Raw genomic sequence first — 13,677 nt, 5'->3', positions numbered from 1 at the left:
CTTTTGCCTTAGACACAGACCCTCTAAGTTGGCCTCATGTTTGACAGAGAGAAAGGTATGTCTTCTCAGATGGAGTAAAACTGCAGCTGAATCTTACCACGTGCAAAAGCACTTCTAGTTTCCCCATAAATGCCATCCTTACTCATCATCCTTTTTTTTATCTTTGACTAAATTATCTTATTGACTCAAATAGTTGCCTCTGACGAAATAGATTTGTGACTTGACTATTATTTTTCCATAAAGTGCCCAAACTGTTCCCAGAGATAAACAAAATTGTGTCGAATTAAAATTGGGAAAAAAGATGCTTTGATGGTGAATGGTTATTTTTTTTTTAATCACTGAAGATTAGGAAGGAGTCAAACATTTTACAATTTGTTTCACAAAATGTGGTATTTGTTAACAAGAATGTATATACAATAAACAGTACATGGTATTTGACTAACAACAACTTTCATTGGTTCTGTTTGTGCCTTGGAGTTCTCTAGACACATGGCAGAACCTAATCAGACATCACTACAATTATTTTTCATTAATTTGAAGGGGACATTCTAAAGCTGATACCTTTTACTTATAAACGTAAAGATACTGCTGAGAGTTTTGGAATCATCCCTTTGATAGAATTTTAAGTAAATACGTTTTTTCTAAATTGTTTTCTATTGGAAAAAAAGAAAAATCAACTTGACCAGAATTCAGTTTCTCTGACTGTGTCAGGAAATATATATATTTTTTACAATGTAGAAGTGTTAAAATATGGGCTATTTAGAAGACAGTGATTATAATTCATACTTTTCTTGGGTATACTGATAGATGATACTGGAAGAGGGTGGGTAAAGTCGATAATGAAATCTAACAGAGAAGACAGTGATGCCAACACAGGTAGGGTGAGGAAAGCTGGGCCTGGCCCACCCCCTGGGGGGCTCTGCATCACACTCTGGGGTCCCATAGCTATCCAAAGAAAAGTGAAACCTCTCCCCTAAGAAGTGAAGTAGCAAAAGGGGGCCTGGCTTTACCAGGGTTGACTGAAGGCCTGCAGCCCTACACAGGCTGGCCTGAGCTGCCCATGACGGTGGGAACAGCTCCTCTCATGAGACCTTCCTTTTCATGCTGAGGAGACCCTGCTCCGGCCTCTCCCTGAAACTCTTCCTGGACACCCCCCTTGGACCCTCCAGCAAAGCACAGGGCCTTGAGGCTCTCTCCAGCATTATGGCTGTAGACCTTTTTCTTAGAGGGCTCTAGTCCTCCTTGACCACAGCTGCTGACCTCGGTGCTGTGGAGCCCTCATTTGCCGACCCCCCAAAATCTGTACCCTGCCCCCCACCCCAGAATAATCAGTTCATGGTTTGCTCCACATCTTAAGGAACCATGAGAGAACTGGGTTCTTTCTATCTTCAGAGAAGATAAAATTTAGAAAATGTGAGGAGGGCAAAGACATAGGGAAAAGGGTTGAGAGAAAACATCACAAGGCACTAAGGGTATAAAGTCTGGAAAGAGTCAAACAGACCTTGGCTCAAATCTGAGTTTCCACGTGCCTACATATGACCATGGGTAATGGTCATATTAATGGTCTCTTTAATCCAACTTTCTCATCCATTAAGCGTGCAGTGGCGGTTGGGGGTGGGAGCGGGGCGGTGATCACAACCTCACCGGGTTGTTGTGAGGATGAAATAAGGCAATCTGTATGAAGAAGTATCGGGTACGTGGAATGTACTCAAAGACCGTTACTTTACCTTCCCTTCTTGAAAATTCCATGGACAGAGATTTTAGTTTCCCCTCAGAAACCTCTCCATGGTTATAGCTCTCCATAACTGAGAGGCCTTTCCACGTGTCCAATTAAAGCTGCTCACAGTTTGCCTGCTCTGCTTCCCACTGCTCAGCACTCTGTGGGACAGAGAGAGCTCAGCGGCCTGTTTAGAAAATCCCTCAGATGCTCCAAGAAAGCATTTTGAGTTTCAATTCAATAGCAACCATCAGCTACAAATTGGCACTTGCTGTCTACCTCTACAAGGATTAAATCATGCAGCTGCTGATTTTCAACACCTCCTGAAAGGAGTTCAGGGTGGAGAGCAGAAATGAGGCACTCTGTGCTCAGGAAAAAACTGGCAGGACAGGTCTTCAGATAGATATTTTCAGGAGCTGATTTTATGAGTCCAATTCTTGTTCCTCTTCATATCTAGAAAAGCATTGAAATCCTTCACAGTGACGACTCTTCCTTGTGCCTAGCAAAAGCATCATGAGACTAATAGAAACCGTCTGGAAAAATAAGTGCTTGATGGCATGTACTTCCCCTTCACCAGAGTCACACGACTTTCCCCCCTGCCTCTTTGGAGCAGTTTCTCAGAGCTACCTGAGATGCTGTCTCCCAAGCTGCAGTCCTTATTTGGCCCCAAATAAAATTTAACTCACAACTCACATGTTGTGCAATTTTTTAAAGTCGACACAACCAATCCTACTTTATGGTTAGAAAAGGGCACCATAACAAAGTGGAATGTGGAAGAGGTGTGAGCTCCTTCAGAGTTAGGATGGTTCATGGTGCAGAGGATAAAAGGGTAAAAGCCACCCAACTGCCTCCTGGGGTCCACGGACACTTTGTAGCGAATGTTTAGTTTTGTGGCAAGCCTTTGTGATCTTTGCTTTAACCATCTTTAAAGTTACAGGAACCCTATTAGACAGTTTCTATCATCACACTTTTCCTTCCTTGAATTTCCAGCTTCCTTGAAATTCCTTCCTTGAATGGGGAAACTTGAGGCTAAAGTTTTCACAGCTAGGAAGGTGGCAGCGCCAGGAACTGGGTCCGTGTCTGTATCTGGACCAAAACCATGCTACCTCTCTAGTCTGTGAGGTTGCAGAACCTCAGGCTCCGAAATAAATACTGTTTTTTCTGAGACCTCAGGAATTAGCTTCGGGAATTTCTCAGCTGGTAAAAATGATGAGATTTGGGGAAAAAACTATTGAAGAAGGCTATGCAATGTCTTTTCCTGAATTCCCCACCATATGGCGCTCCTTTGGGAAGATGGACCCTTCAGTTCAGTTCAGTTCAGTTCAGTCGCTCAGTTGTGTCCGACTCTTTGCGACCCCATGAATTGCAGCACACCAGGCCTCCCTGTCCATCACAAACTCCCGGAGTTTACTCAAACTCATGCCCATCGAGTCAGTGATGCCATCCAGCCATCTCATCCTCTGTCGTCCCCTTCTCCTCTTGCCCCCAATCCCTCCCAGCATCAGGGTCTTTTCAATGAGTCAACTCTTCGCATGAGGTGGCCAGAGTATTGGAGTTTCAGCTTCAGCATCAAATGGACCCTTAGCACACATGAAAAAGTTGACTCTTGCAATCTTTCAGGGCACACATGACAGTTTTCTAAACTTTGCCATGTTGTAGAAAATTTTCAGAGGGATGTTTGTAATTTGTTAGAGTGGGCACTCTTTGAAAAGTAGGAAAAGCGTGTGCTATTTCATAAAGCAATATATTACTGAATATGGGCTTCCCAGGTGGCACAGTGGTAAAGAATGAGACTGCCAATGCAGGAGACACGCAGGTTCGATCCCTGGCTCGGGAAGATCCCCTGGAGGAGGAAATGGCAACTCACTCCAGTATTCTTGCCGGATAATCCCAGGAGCCTGGTGGGCTATAGTCATGGGGGTTGCAAAGAGTCAGACATGACTGACTGATGCACGGAGAGGAGAGAGGGATATTACTGAATATACTAAGTAAAATTTTCTTTAGGACCAGCTGAAAAGTACCACATGTTCAGGGCCATAATCAGATGGAAGCAGGTGTGTATATTGGTTGTCCTATAGACAGAGGGGTTCCAGGAATCTTTCTGGATTTAGGCTATTTTTTTCTCTGGGATTAGGGCAACAGTATCACAGCTCAGTTTTGTCCTCGTCCAGAGAGATCCCTCTATTGTGCTCAGTTGAGGAGAGCCTTTACCCTGGGGCTGAGGGCAAAGTTTATATGCAAATTATGAAAAGGAACACTTACAAGTAAGGGCCAATGTAAATAAGTCATCAAGTGTTGAAGGGTTAGCATATATATTAGAATGAAAAAAACAACGATGCAGGTTTCCAGAATGGTGATTGCTATGTAGGACTCTGGGGCTTCGGCGATGATGAAAAGAATGAATGCCCCTATGAGAAGGCCCTGCAGTAAACAAACAAACAAACAAACAAACAAACAAACAGGATTTGTTTTAATGCAAATGGGCTATTAAAAAAACCAAAAAACAGAACAAAACCATAAATGGTCAGAATGCAAATCTGATTATATTGCAATGGCCTGTATTGTTTGGCACATATATGTTAGTTTTAAAATTCCTTATGTTTCTTAAGAAATGAAATAACACACACAAATAAAAAATGCACACAGTACAGAAGCTTCTTTCTCCTCCCTTGTCCCAATCCTAGTATATCTCCTTAAAAGTAATCACTATTAACTGTGTATATTTCATGCCAGAAAGAACTGTGTATATATAGGCCAAGTGAAGTAAATATATATTGATTTTGAGAGAAAGAGTGAGATAAAGTCCCACCTTTCTTTCTTTCCAAACACCTGCTGATTATCCCAACGTCATTTGTTGGGAAACACCACTGATCTGAAATCCAACTTTATCATATACTAAATTCTCATATGTATTTGATTTTGAAACTCTTTTCCTCTATTGAGTTGCTGACTTTTCTAGTACTTTTGAAATTACAAGCAACTTATTTTATGTTGTATTTTTGTCTGGCTTGGACCCCCTTTCAGTACCCATTCTCAGGTTGTTTATGTTTCTTATTTTTGTCTTGATCAAGTTCCCCAAACTAAGCCTGTTGGTATTTTAATTGGAATTTCCTTTAACTTATAATATAGAAAGATCACAAAATTTAGTCTGACCCTTCAAGAACAAAGTATGCCTTTCCAGTTATTTTAGTGGTTTTTAAAATATCTCTCAATAGAGTTTTAAAGTTTTCTTTGTATAGGTCTTTCACATTTATTTCATTTAATCTTAGATATTTTACCATCTTGATTGTTGTTGTAAAGAGAAACATTTTCTTCTATTCTAAGTGCTTGCTCATTTCTACTAAGTTAGTAGAAATTATTGTATTCTAGAGTGTTTCCCAGTCAATTTTATTTTTAGATCTTTGATCAGGTCAGCTGTAAGAAATGATATATTTTGCCTTTTCAAATAGTCTTACTTATTCCTTTTTCCTGTGTGACTGTGATGACTAGTGTTTCCAGCAAAACACTGAATAATAGCATTAATAGTGGGCATCCTCTTTGTTTTTAATGGGAATACTTCTCTCATTTTAATGGGAATACTTCTGAGGTTTAATTATATATGATACTGATTTTGGGGTTTATTTTATAATGTCAGTGAAATATCGATATATTCCTAGTTAACTGGTCTTTCTCTCTTCTTCCCTTGCTCACTTTTTTTGCAATCAGAGATGAATGTTGAATTTTGTCAAATGTGTTCTATACCCTCTTTGATAGAGTGTCTTGATTTTTTCTCCTTTTACTTATGATGGATTTGTCTAACAGAGTCCTAATATCGAATCATCCTTATGTTTCTTCTTCATGATGTGTTTTTAAGAAGTACCAATGAATGTTTTCTGCTAACGTGCTAATATTGTTGCTTTGGTACTAGTGAGATTTCTATTGAATATTTTACTTTTCTTTTTCTGAATTTGGTCAGGGTTGAGGTCAATGTTACACTGACTTCATAAAAACAGTTTAGAAGTGTTTCTTTTTTCTCTAGTCCTTGAAAACTATTGAATAGTATCAGAATTACATCCTATGAAGGTTTGAAAGGGTTAACCTGTGAAAAAGTCTAGGCCTGATTGTTGTTGTTATTTAGTTGCTAGGTCCTGTCTTAATCTTTGCAACCCCATGAGGTGCAGCACACTGGGCTTCCCTGTCCTTCACTATCTCCTGGAGTTTGCTCAAACTCATGTCCATTGAGTTGGTGATGCCATCCAACCAGCTCAGCCTCTGTCACCCCCTTCTCTTGCCCTCAATCTTCTGGGACTGATACATTTTTGAAAGATACTCTCATTTTCCTCCCTGTGTTTATATTGGTCTGTTTTGATTTTTCTCTATTCTGGGATCAGTTTTGGTAACACATTTTCCTAGAAAATCAACTCTTGGACCCAATTATTCACATTTGTTTTGCAAAGTAACTCTTGTGAATCCTTTCAGTTTCTTCCCCATTTACAGTATTTTCCCTTTCTGGTTTCTAACTTTAAATATATGTCCTCTCCCACCCCACCCACTTTTTTCCTGTTATATGGACCAGTGGTTTACCAGTTTTATTGGTCAATTCTATTATTTTTGTTTGCTAACTTACACTTTCCTGCTATTATCCCCATTGCTTCCCTAATTCCCTTTGTGAGGGAAAACCTGAGAAATATAAAAGTGAGGGATTGGGGGTGGGTGGTTAGCGTGCCAAATTTAGTAGCAAGGCTTGAGTGCGTGGGAGGAGTCAGGGGAGAGGCCGAAGAAAGGTGAAGACTGCCAAAGGGAATTAGGGAAGCTTCCCCCCAGGTGGCACACCCCTGGGAATCACTCACTCCCAGAGGCCAAGTCGGCCTGCCTCCACCCTTGCATCTGCCCAGCGGGTCACCAACTCTCTCTGCTCACCAGCCTAATGATCTTCAAGGCTCCTGTGGGCGAGAAGAAAAAACGCTTGATGCTGTCCCTGAATTTGGGCGGGACTTTGGCCCGGCCCTCAGCACGCTTTTGGATGGCCTCCTTCTCTTCTTGGCTGAGGGTCGTGGGGGTTGAAGGCGGCTTGAGTATGGATGCTGAGGGCGCTGCGCTGACGCCGCGCTTGGAGGGTGTGGATCGACCCGAGCGCTCGGGATGCGCCCCCTCTGCGATGTGTACAGAGCGCAAGAGAGTCCCCCGGGATTTCGAGCCCTTCGAAGGTGGGTTGTCCTTTTCAGCATCCATGGTGGACCCCTGGGCCTGGTGGTGTCTGACGGGCCCTGCGGCTCTGAACCTTGCACGGCGGCGGCCAGCCCTCCTCTGGGAACCGGCGTCTCGCCCCAACGGCTGCTGACCGCCTCTCCCTCGCGGGCGCACGCAGCTGTCGCTCCCCGCGGATAAACCCAGCCCCCCAGGCACCCTCCTAGCCACCGGGATGTGACGCCGGGGAACTCGAGATCCCCGCAATGCCGCCACCTCCGTCTTGCCAGCCAGCCGAGGGGAGTGAGCTCTGGGGACCATTTCGGTGGTCCGGGGGCTTTCTCCTTCTGCCTCCCCGCCCGCCACCCACCTTGGGCCCAGGAGTAGGAAAAGGGATCGGATCCGATTCAGGCCGGATTCCCAGCGCTTCCTTGGAAGTTATGGTGCCAGTGAGCGCTGGACGCACAGTTCCTGAATCTCTTCTTCCAGCTCCCATATTGAGATGAAAATGAGAACTGCAGAAAGTATGTGTTAGAAAAAGAGATATGTTTAATACTTAGCATCGACTAAAAAGGATATAAATTTACAAAACTCATAGTTTGTCATGAGCATCAGTTTTCTGATAAGGACCACTTGGATTAAACAGCAGCTTCCGGTAAATAAGTGCCCCATCGGCAATAGAGAACACTGAGGCCGCGAGTCCAAACACCTGAAACAAAGACACAGTGTCACTGCTGATGGCCACGGTCACACAGGTTTTAAGTGGTCTGCCTGCCAGCTTCCTTTCCTGTTAGGGTTCCCTATTTGTCATCTAATACTGGAATGGGAAGAGATTTCAGAGATCATTTTATTTGCATTCTCAAGGTTTCCCAGTACCTTCCTAGAGAAAGGGAAAGATCATTTAAGTGAGCAGAAACCAATACTGAAGTGGTGTGGGCTCTGAAGCAAATACTTGTCTGGATCTCCTGTTCGCCAGTATTACTGTTTAAAGCCCTACTGATAATATTTAGTCACTAATCAACATTTCTATACCCAGTGTTCAACTGTTCCATTTTTCTATTGCGAACTGTACCAGATAAAAAGTCAGGGTTAACATCAGCTCAAGATTTAAGCTGTGATAAGAACTTTGGAGAACTGGAGTGATGAGATGATCCAAAGTGAGCTCTCCAAGGCTGGGCCGCATCCACATAAGGGGTGAGATTCTAAATAAGCCTCAGGAAAAACTGAGTAAAGGGAATTAACTGGAACATGGTCTTTAGGTTCTCTGATGGCTATTTGAGAACTGGCACCCGGGCTGGAGAGAGGCATGTCAGTGCTACCACCAGCTCCATCCAACTGCCCAGGAGGTCTGGCTTCAGACTCTGTCCCTTTCCCATCCTGAATCTCAAACACAGCTTCCTAGATTCTCATCACGCTAAGTATTTGGTTGCCCAAAAAAGTCATTCGGGTTCTTCCATAAGATGTCACTGAAAAACCTGAATCAGCTGTTTGACCAACCCAACACTTATTACAGATGCTTTCATGACTCTGCTACTGAGCATGCTGCTGGCTCCTCTGCCGGTAAGCATCTGTCTTTCTTCCCCTTATTCCTGGCAAACTATGATTCCACTGCCAGAGAGAGGGCCTGTTGTTGTTTAGTTGCTATGTCGTGTCTGACTCTTTTGCGACCCCATGGACTGTAACCCACTGGGTTCTTTTGTCTATGGAATTTTCCAGGGAAGAATAATGGAATAAGTTGCCATTTCCTTCTCCAGGGGATCTTCCTGACCCAAGGATGGAACTCGAGTCTCCTGCATTGGCAGGTGAATTCTTTATCACTGAGCCACCTGAGAAGCCTGCCAGAGAGAGGTAGTTGCTTCTTTTTTCTTGTGCTCCATAGTAATCCACTAACAACTTAAATACAGCTGTTTGCACTTTGTCTCCTGTATTAGGCTTTAAGCAACTTGAGGATAGGGGTCACATTCTAGTCCGGAGCCATCCAAAAGAAATACGAGTTACCAATGTAAACCACATAATTGATCATAAAAGTTCCAATTTCCACATTAAAAAGTAAAGAAAAAACAAGTGAAATTAATTTTAATAATATACTTTATTTAGCCTGATATAGGAGAAGGAAATGGCAACCCACTCTAATATTCTTGCCTGGAGAATCCCAGGGACGGGGGAACCTGGTGGGCTGCCATCTATGGGGTCGCACAGAGTCAGACACGACTGATGCGACTTAGCAGCAGCAGCAGCCTGATATATCCAAAATAATATAATTTCAACATATCAACAATATAATAAAATTATAAGTGAAATATTCTACATTCTTTGGGGGGAGTAGTAAGTCTTTGAAATCCAGTGTGTATTTTACATGTGCAGCTCATCTCAGTTCAGACCAGCCACATTTCCAGTGCTCAGCCACCTGTGGCTTACGGCTCTATACTTTGTCAGCACCTACCAAAGTGCACTTAAAGAATGAATCAATGAATTAATGAGGAAATGAAAGTAAATTCTGTGCCTCCTCCTTCTTTCTCCCTATGGAGGGATAAAATAATCTTTAAAGATAGCTAGCGGAAATTGCTGTTACAGCACCATCTCATTTCTAGGGTAATTCTCATCCCTCATGAAATTGCTTTGGGCCTAGTGAAGTGGAAAAATCTTTGCTGTTGTTCAGTCATTAAGTCGTGTCTGACTCTTTGGAACGCCATGGACTGCAGCATGCCAGGCTTCCCTGTCCTTCACCATCTCCTGGAGTCTGCTCAAACTCATGTCCATTGAGTCGGTGATGCCATCCAACGATCTTATCCTTTGTCGTCACCTTCTCCTCCTGCCTTCAATCTTTCCCAGCATCAGGGTCTTTTCTAGTGATACAGCTCTTCACATCAGGTGGCCAAAGTATTGGAGATTCAGCTTCGGCATCAGTCCTCCCAATGTGTATTTAAGGTTGATTTCCTTTAGGAGTAACTGGTTTGATCTCCTTGCAGTCCAAGGGATTTTCAAGAGTCTTCTCCAGCACTATAGTTTGAAAGCATCAGTTCTTTGGCACTCAGCCTTCTTAATGGTCCAATTCTCACATCTGTGCATGACTACTGAAAAAACCATAGCTTTGACTACATGGACTGGATTCTGACATATGTGGCCACTTCTCCCAAGTGGCCCATACTAAGAAAAGATAAGGAAGTTGGAGGGAGATTTATTTAAGAACTTTCTAATTCACGTCTCTAAATTGGAACCTAGAAAAGTCATGATTTTGAACCCCCTCTAAGAAATCTCAGAAGAATATCAGATGAAACTGTAACTAAATTACTTGACTCTTGGTTTGTTTTGGCTTGCCTTCCAAATTAAACTGATTAGCTTTTCTTCAAGCAGTGTTCAAAATAATCCTTTTGTTACAAGTCTTCCTACCACCCATTCCCTTACATGACACATGTTTATTCCATCTGTAGCAGTATCTGGACCAGAAATAACTGAGCTCAGAATTGTGTGTCTCTCCTTAACAAGCGGGATGTATAATTTTCTTGAAAAGGGATAGCTATGAAATTCATCCACCATTTGTTATTTTTGCTTGATATCTGGTTTCTGAGAGCTTAGTATTGTAACTGATTCCTAACCCTATATATCTGTGAGAAATACAGAGGAACCTCTTTATTTGGTTAACTTCAAATTTAGTGTGAAATCATATTCCTTCACATTAATCAGGGCATGTGTTCATGCACAAAAATATTAAGCCACTAGGTACTGTGTACTGGGATAGGAGCCTCAAGGATGAAAACCATCTAGTTTTCTGTTCCTCTATCTATTTTTCAAGTAAATTTGAATTCTGATTGAACCTGAAGGGAGAAACTCTAAAGAACCTCCACTTACCCCTCCAAGGACTGTGTATGTTGTGGTTTCTGGGATCAGTGCCAACACAGATACAACTATCAGGAATACTGCTGTTACCACTGAGTTGATAATATCCTGAAAAAACAGAATAGAAAGATCAGAGTTGCATGAAGATCACCAAGAGAATGAATCTGCTCCCTAAAGATTTTGAAAATTCCATTTTTTTTTAAAAACAAATTTAAATAAATAACTTAGTTTTAGGAAGTCAAACTGCTATTGTAAAATGACATGTATATTGTATTTGGTCTACAGTGATGTCTAATGGGTCTCTTAATGTATGACACACCAATCATTAATTCCTTATTAGGGCTTATTTGCTTTTTGTTGAAAGGTAGTTGGAGAGAGAACTCATCTGGTTAGGACTGGGTATGTCTTATGTGGAAGGTTTAAAGTAGAAGTCAGAATGCTCAGTTTTAGTAAGTGTGGAGTGGTCTACACCATAAAACAACTTTATAATGTTACTCCAAATGCAATTAATAAAACTTTGAGCGGGATAAACTTAATTTTCGGGGAAAAAAAAAACTCCCACACATCTGTATGCAACAGCTGGCCACTTACACAATCATTTCTGATGATGTAGCTCATTCATGTAATAATTTCTTGAAATGAAGCATTTCTGAACTGTGGCTTTAAGAGGTGCAACTTACATTTGGAATGGATGTATACTGTGGAAAAGATAAGTCGTCTTTATTCTGGAATAGTTTATGTATATTAGCAGATAACTGTAGCAGGAAGGAACTATTAACACAGAAATCTTCCAAACCCTGGTAACTTAGAAAAGTAGTTATTACAAAGAAAACAGGAAGAGATTCAATGGGGACAGGGCAAGAGTGGATGATACACTTAGGCAGGAAAAAAGTCCTCATCTGCAGGAGATATTGAGACTAGCTGTCCTAGGTTAGTGCTCCTTTCTGCTGGGTATTTTGCTGTTTCAAGGCAACAGACCACACCTCTGCTCCAGACAGATAGCCGGCCTCCTGGTAGTAATTTGAATAAGTGTATATAAATGGCTTCAGATAAAGATGGTGTTCTAGGAAGGGTAGAGAATAACAGCTGGGGGTGGGATAGCGGGAGAGGGAAGCATGCATCTGCCCCAGAATATCAGTGATCCTTAATAGTGGTTTCAAGCCTTGTTTGTCTATTAAAAACCAAACATCAGTATGCCATGGAGTAGACTATAAATTTAATTACAAAAATGGAGGTTTCTTAGAAATTTTGAACCTGTTCTTACATATCACCACAAAAACCTGGGTTGCCTCACTGTGTGTGTTTTCTGTCGCTGGAGCACTTGAGGGGACCAGTCAGAGGACACCTGCTCTATGAACTGTGTTAGGTACTATACCTCTGGGACAATGACATGCATCACAGACCTGTTGTGCAGGTGACCAAGCCCTTTCCTGATCAGTGAAGACAGTGGCCGTTGACAGAAGTGTCGACAGGTTAATCGGAGTCTTCCGCCATCTTGGTGTCCTTCACTTATGTCACAGGCACTGGCCCCAGTTGTGCTCCGGCCTTGCTCCTGTCTGCCACCCTGCAGGGACCTCACTCTGCTCATTACCCTCTTTGGTCCCTGGCCAGGTTCCTTCAACTCAGCGCTGTCCCTCTGCCCACAGCCGTCTCCTGACCTGCTCAGTCTAACTATTCCCACCACTTTACTGCCACTAGTCCACACCGGGGCCTCTATTAATACAGTGAATATATATACATAAATTTTTTCTGGGCTTTCTCTCCTTACTTATAACATTAGTCACCTCTCCTTTCTTCTCGAAATGCTCTCCTCTCTTGACTTCTGGGACACGGGTCTCCCTCGGGTCCTCTCCTGTCCTTCTCTCGCCACTTACTCCTTTTCATGCCAGATGTTGGTGTTTCCCAGTCTTGCCTTCATCTTGCTTTACTCTCCCTCAGAGCCATTTTCCCATCACGAGGTGATAATTCCCCCAAAGTTGCAGCTCTAACTTCTCTCCTAAGCCTCAGACCTGAATATTTCCATCTGAATGTCCCATAAGGCACTAAAACCTTCTTTTTCTTAAGCCGGACTCATTATCCACCTCTCCCCTCGAATAAACCTATTCTTCCTCCTAAACTTCCTGTCTTGTTACCCTCTTAAGACGGTTCTTTAAATGGCAGCTCTCCTTGATTTTTCTGTTACCCAATCCTATCAGTTTTCATCAACACTCTTTCTCTCCAGGTACAGTTTTAACCTTGATTTAGGCCTTTCTCGTTTTCATATCTGGATTATGATAACAGACTTTTAAGGGGTCTATGAGACCCACCTCTGGTTTGTCCCTCTTCAAGCCATTATTGACATTGCCACCAGCGATCTCCTCAAATATAAGCTAATTGTGTCACTCTACTTAAAAACCTCCCAAAGCTTCCAGTGGCTTTTGGGTTAAAACCCAGGACACTCAAATTCTTGCATGCTCTGACCTCCTACTGCCACTCACACCTGTACTCTTGCCCCCTCTCTGCTTCGTGGCCACTCAGAACTCCTGCAGCTCCTTGAGGGTCCAGCTTTTTCTCCACCTAGAACCTCACACACACACTGTTCCCTCTACTGGGAGAACTCTCAGCCCTGTTATCAGTCAGCTGACTACTTTTCATCCTCCAGCCCTCAACTCAGGCGTAGTTTTCCTCAGGCAAGCCTATTATGATTTGGTTTCCTTCTCCTCTAGGAACCTTCACACCATCCAGGGAGCACCTATTAATATTATACTGAATTGCTCATCAATCTTGCTTCCTGGCTATATGGAAAGTCTGTCAGTTGCAAGATTTGTGTTTTGTTTTCTCAAAGAGCCTAGTATAGAACCTGGGATTAGTAGATACTTAATATTTGCGGAATAAATGATTTCATGGGCTCAAGAGCAGAGAGGAGTCTGGGTTTCATGACGGTGTGATAACTGAGTTGACCAGACAGCATCATTTCT

General features: G+C 42.6%; 1 protein-coding gene across 5 annotated transcripts in view; it reads right to left on the bottom strand.

Moving 5' to 3' along the window:
* LOC122691797 (chemokine-like factor) overlaps positions 1–13,677 on the bottom strand; it is a 32,050-nt gene that overhangs the window by 4,471 nt on the left and 13,902 nt on the right. For 3 of the 5 annotated variants that reach the window (XM_043898659.1, XM_043898660.1, XM_043898658.1), the window contains 2 exons: positions 10,733–10,828; positions 7,413–7,592 (listed from right to left, as the gene is read on the bottom strand). In XM_043898659.1, the coding sequence (XP_043754594.1) occupies positions 7,476–7,592; positions 10,733–10,828 (213 nt within the window). In that variant the 3' untranslated portion in view covers positions 7,413–7,475. Of the gene's footprint in view, positions 1–2,132; positions 2,171–3,979; positions 4,139–6,616; positions 7,593–10,732; positions 10,829–13,677 lie in introns of those variants that run through there. The other 2 variants (XM_043898657.1, XM_043898656.1) reach the window with 2 other exon arrangements.

This window comes from Cervus elaphus, chromosome 4 (genome assembly GCF_910594005.1).
Source record: "Cervus elaphus chromosome 4, mCerEla1.1, whole genome shotgun sequence".
In the NCBI taxonomy this organism is placed as follows: domain Eukaryota; kingdom Metazoa; phylum Chordata; class Mammalia; order Artiodactyla; family Cervidae; genus Cervus; species Cervus elaphus.
The sequence above is the reverse complement of the archived record's forward strand: the minus strand, read 5'-3'. Positions and strand labels throughout refer to the sequence as shown.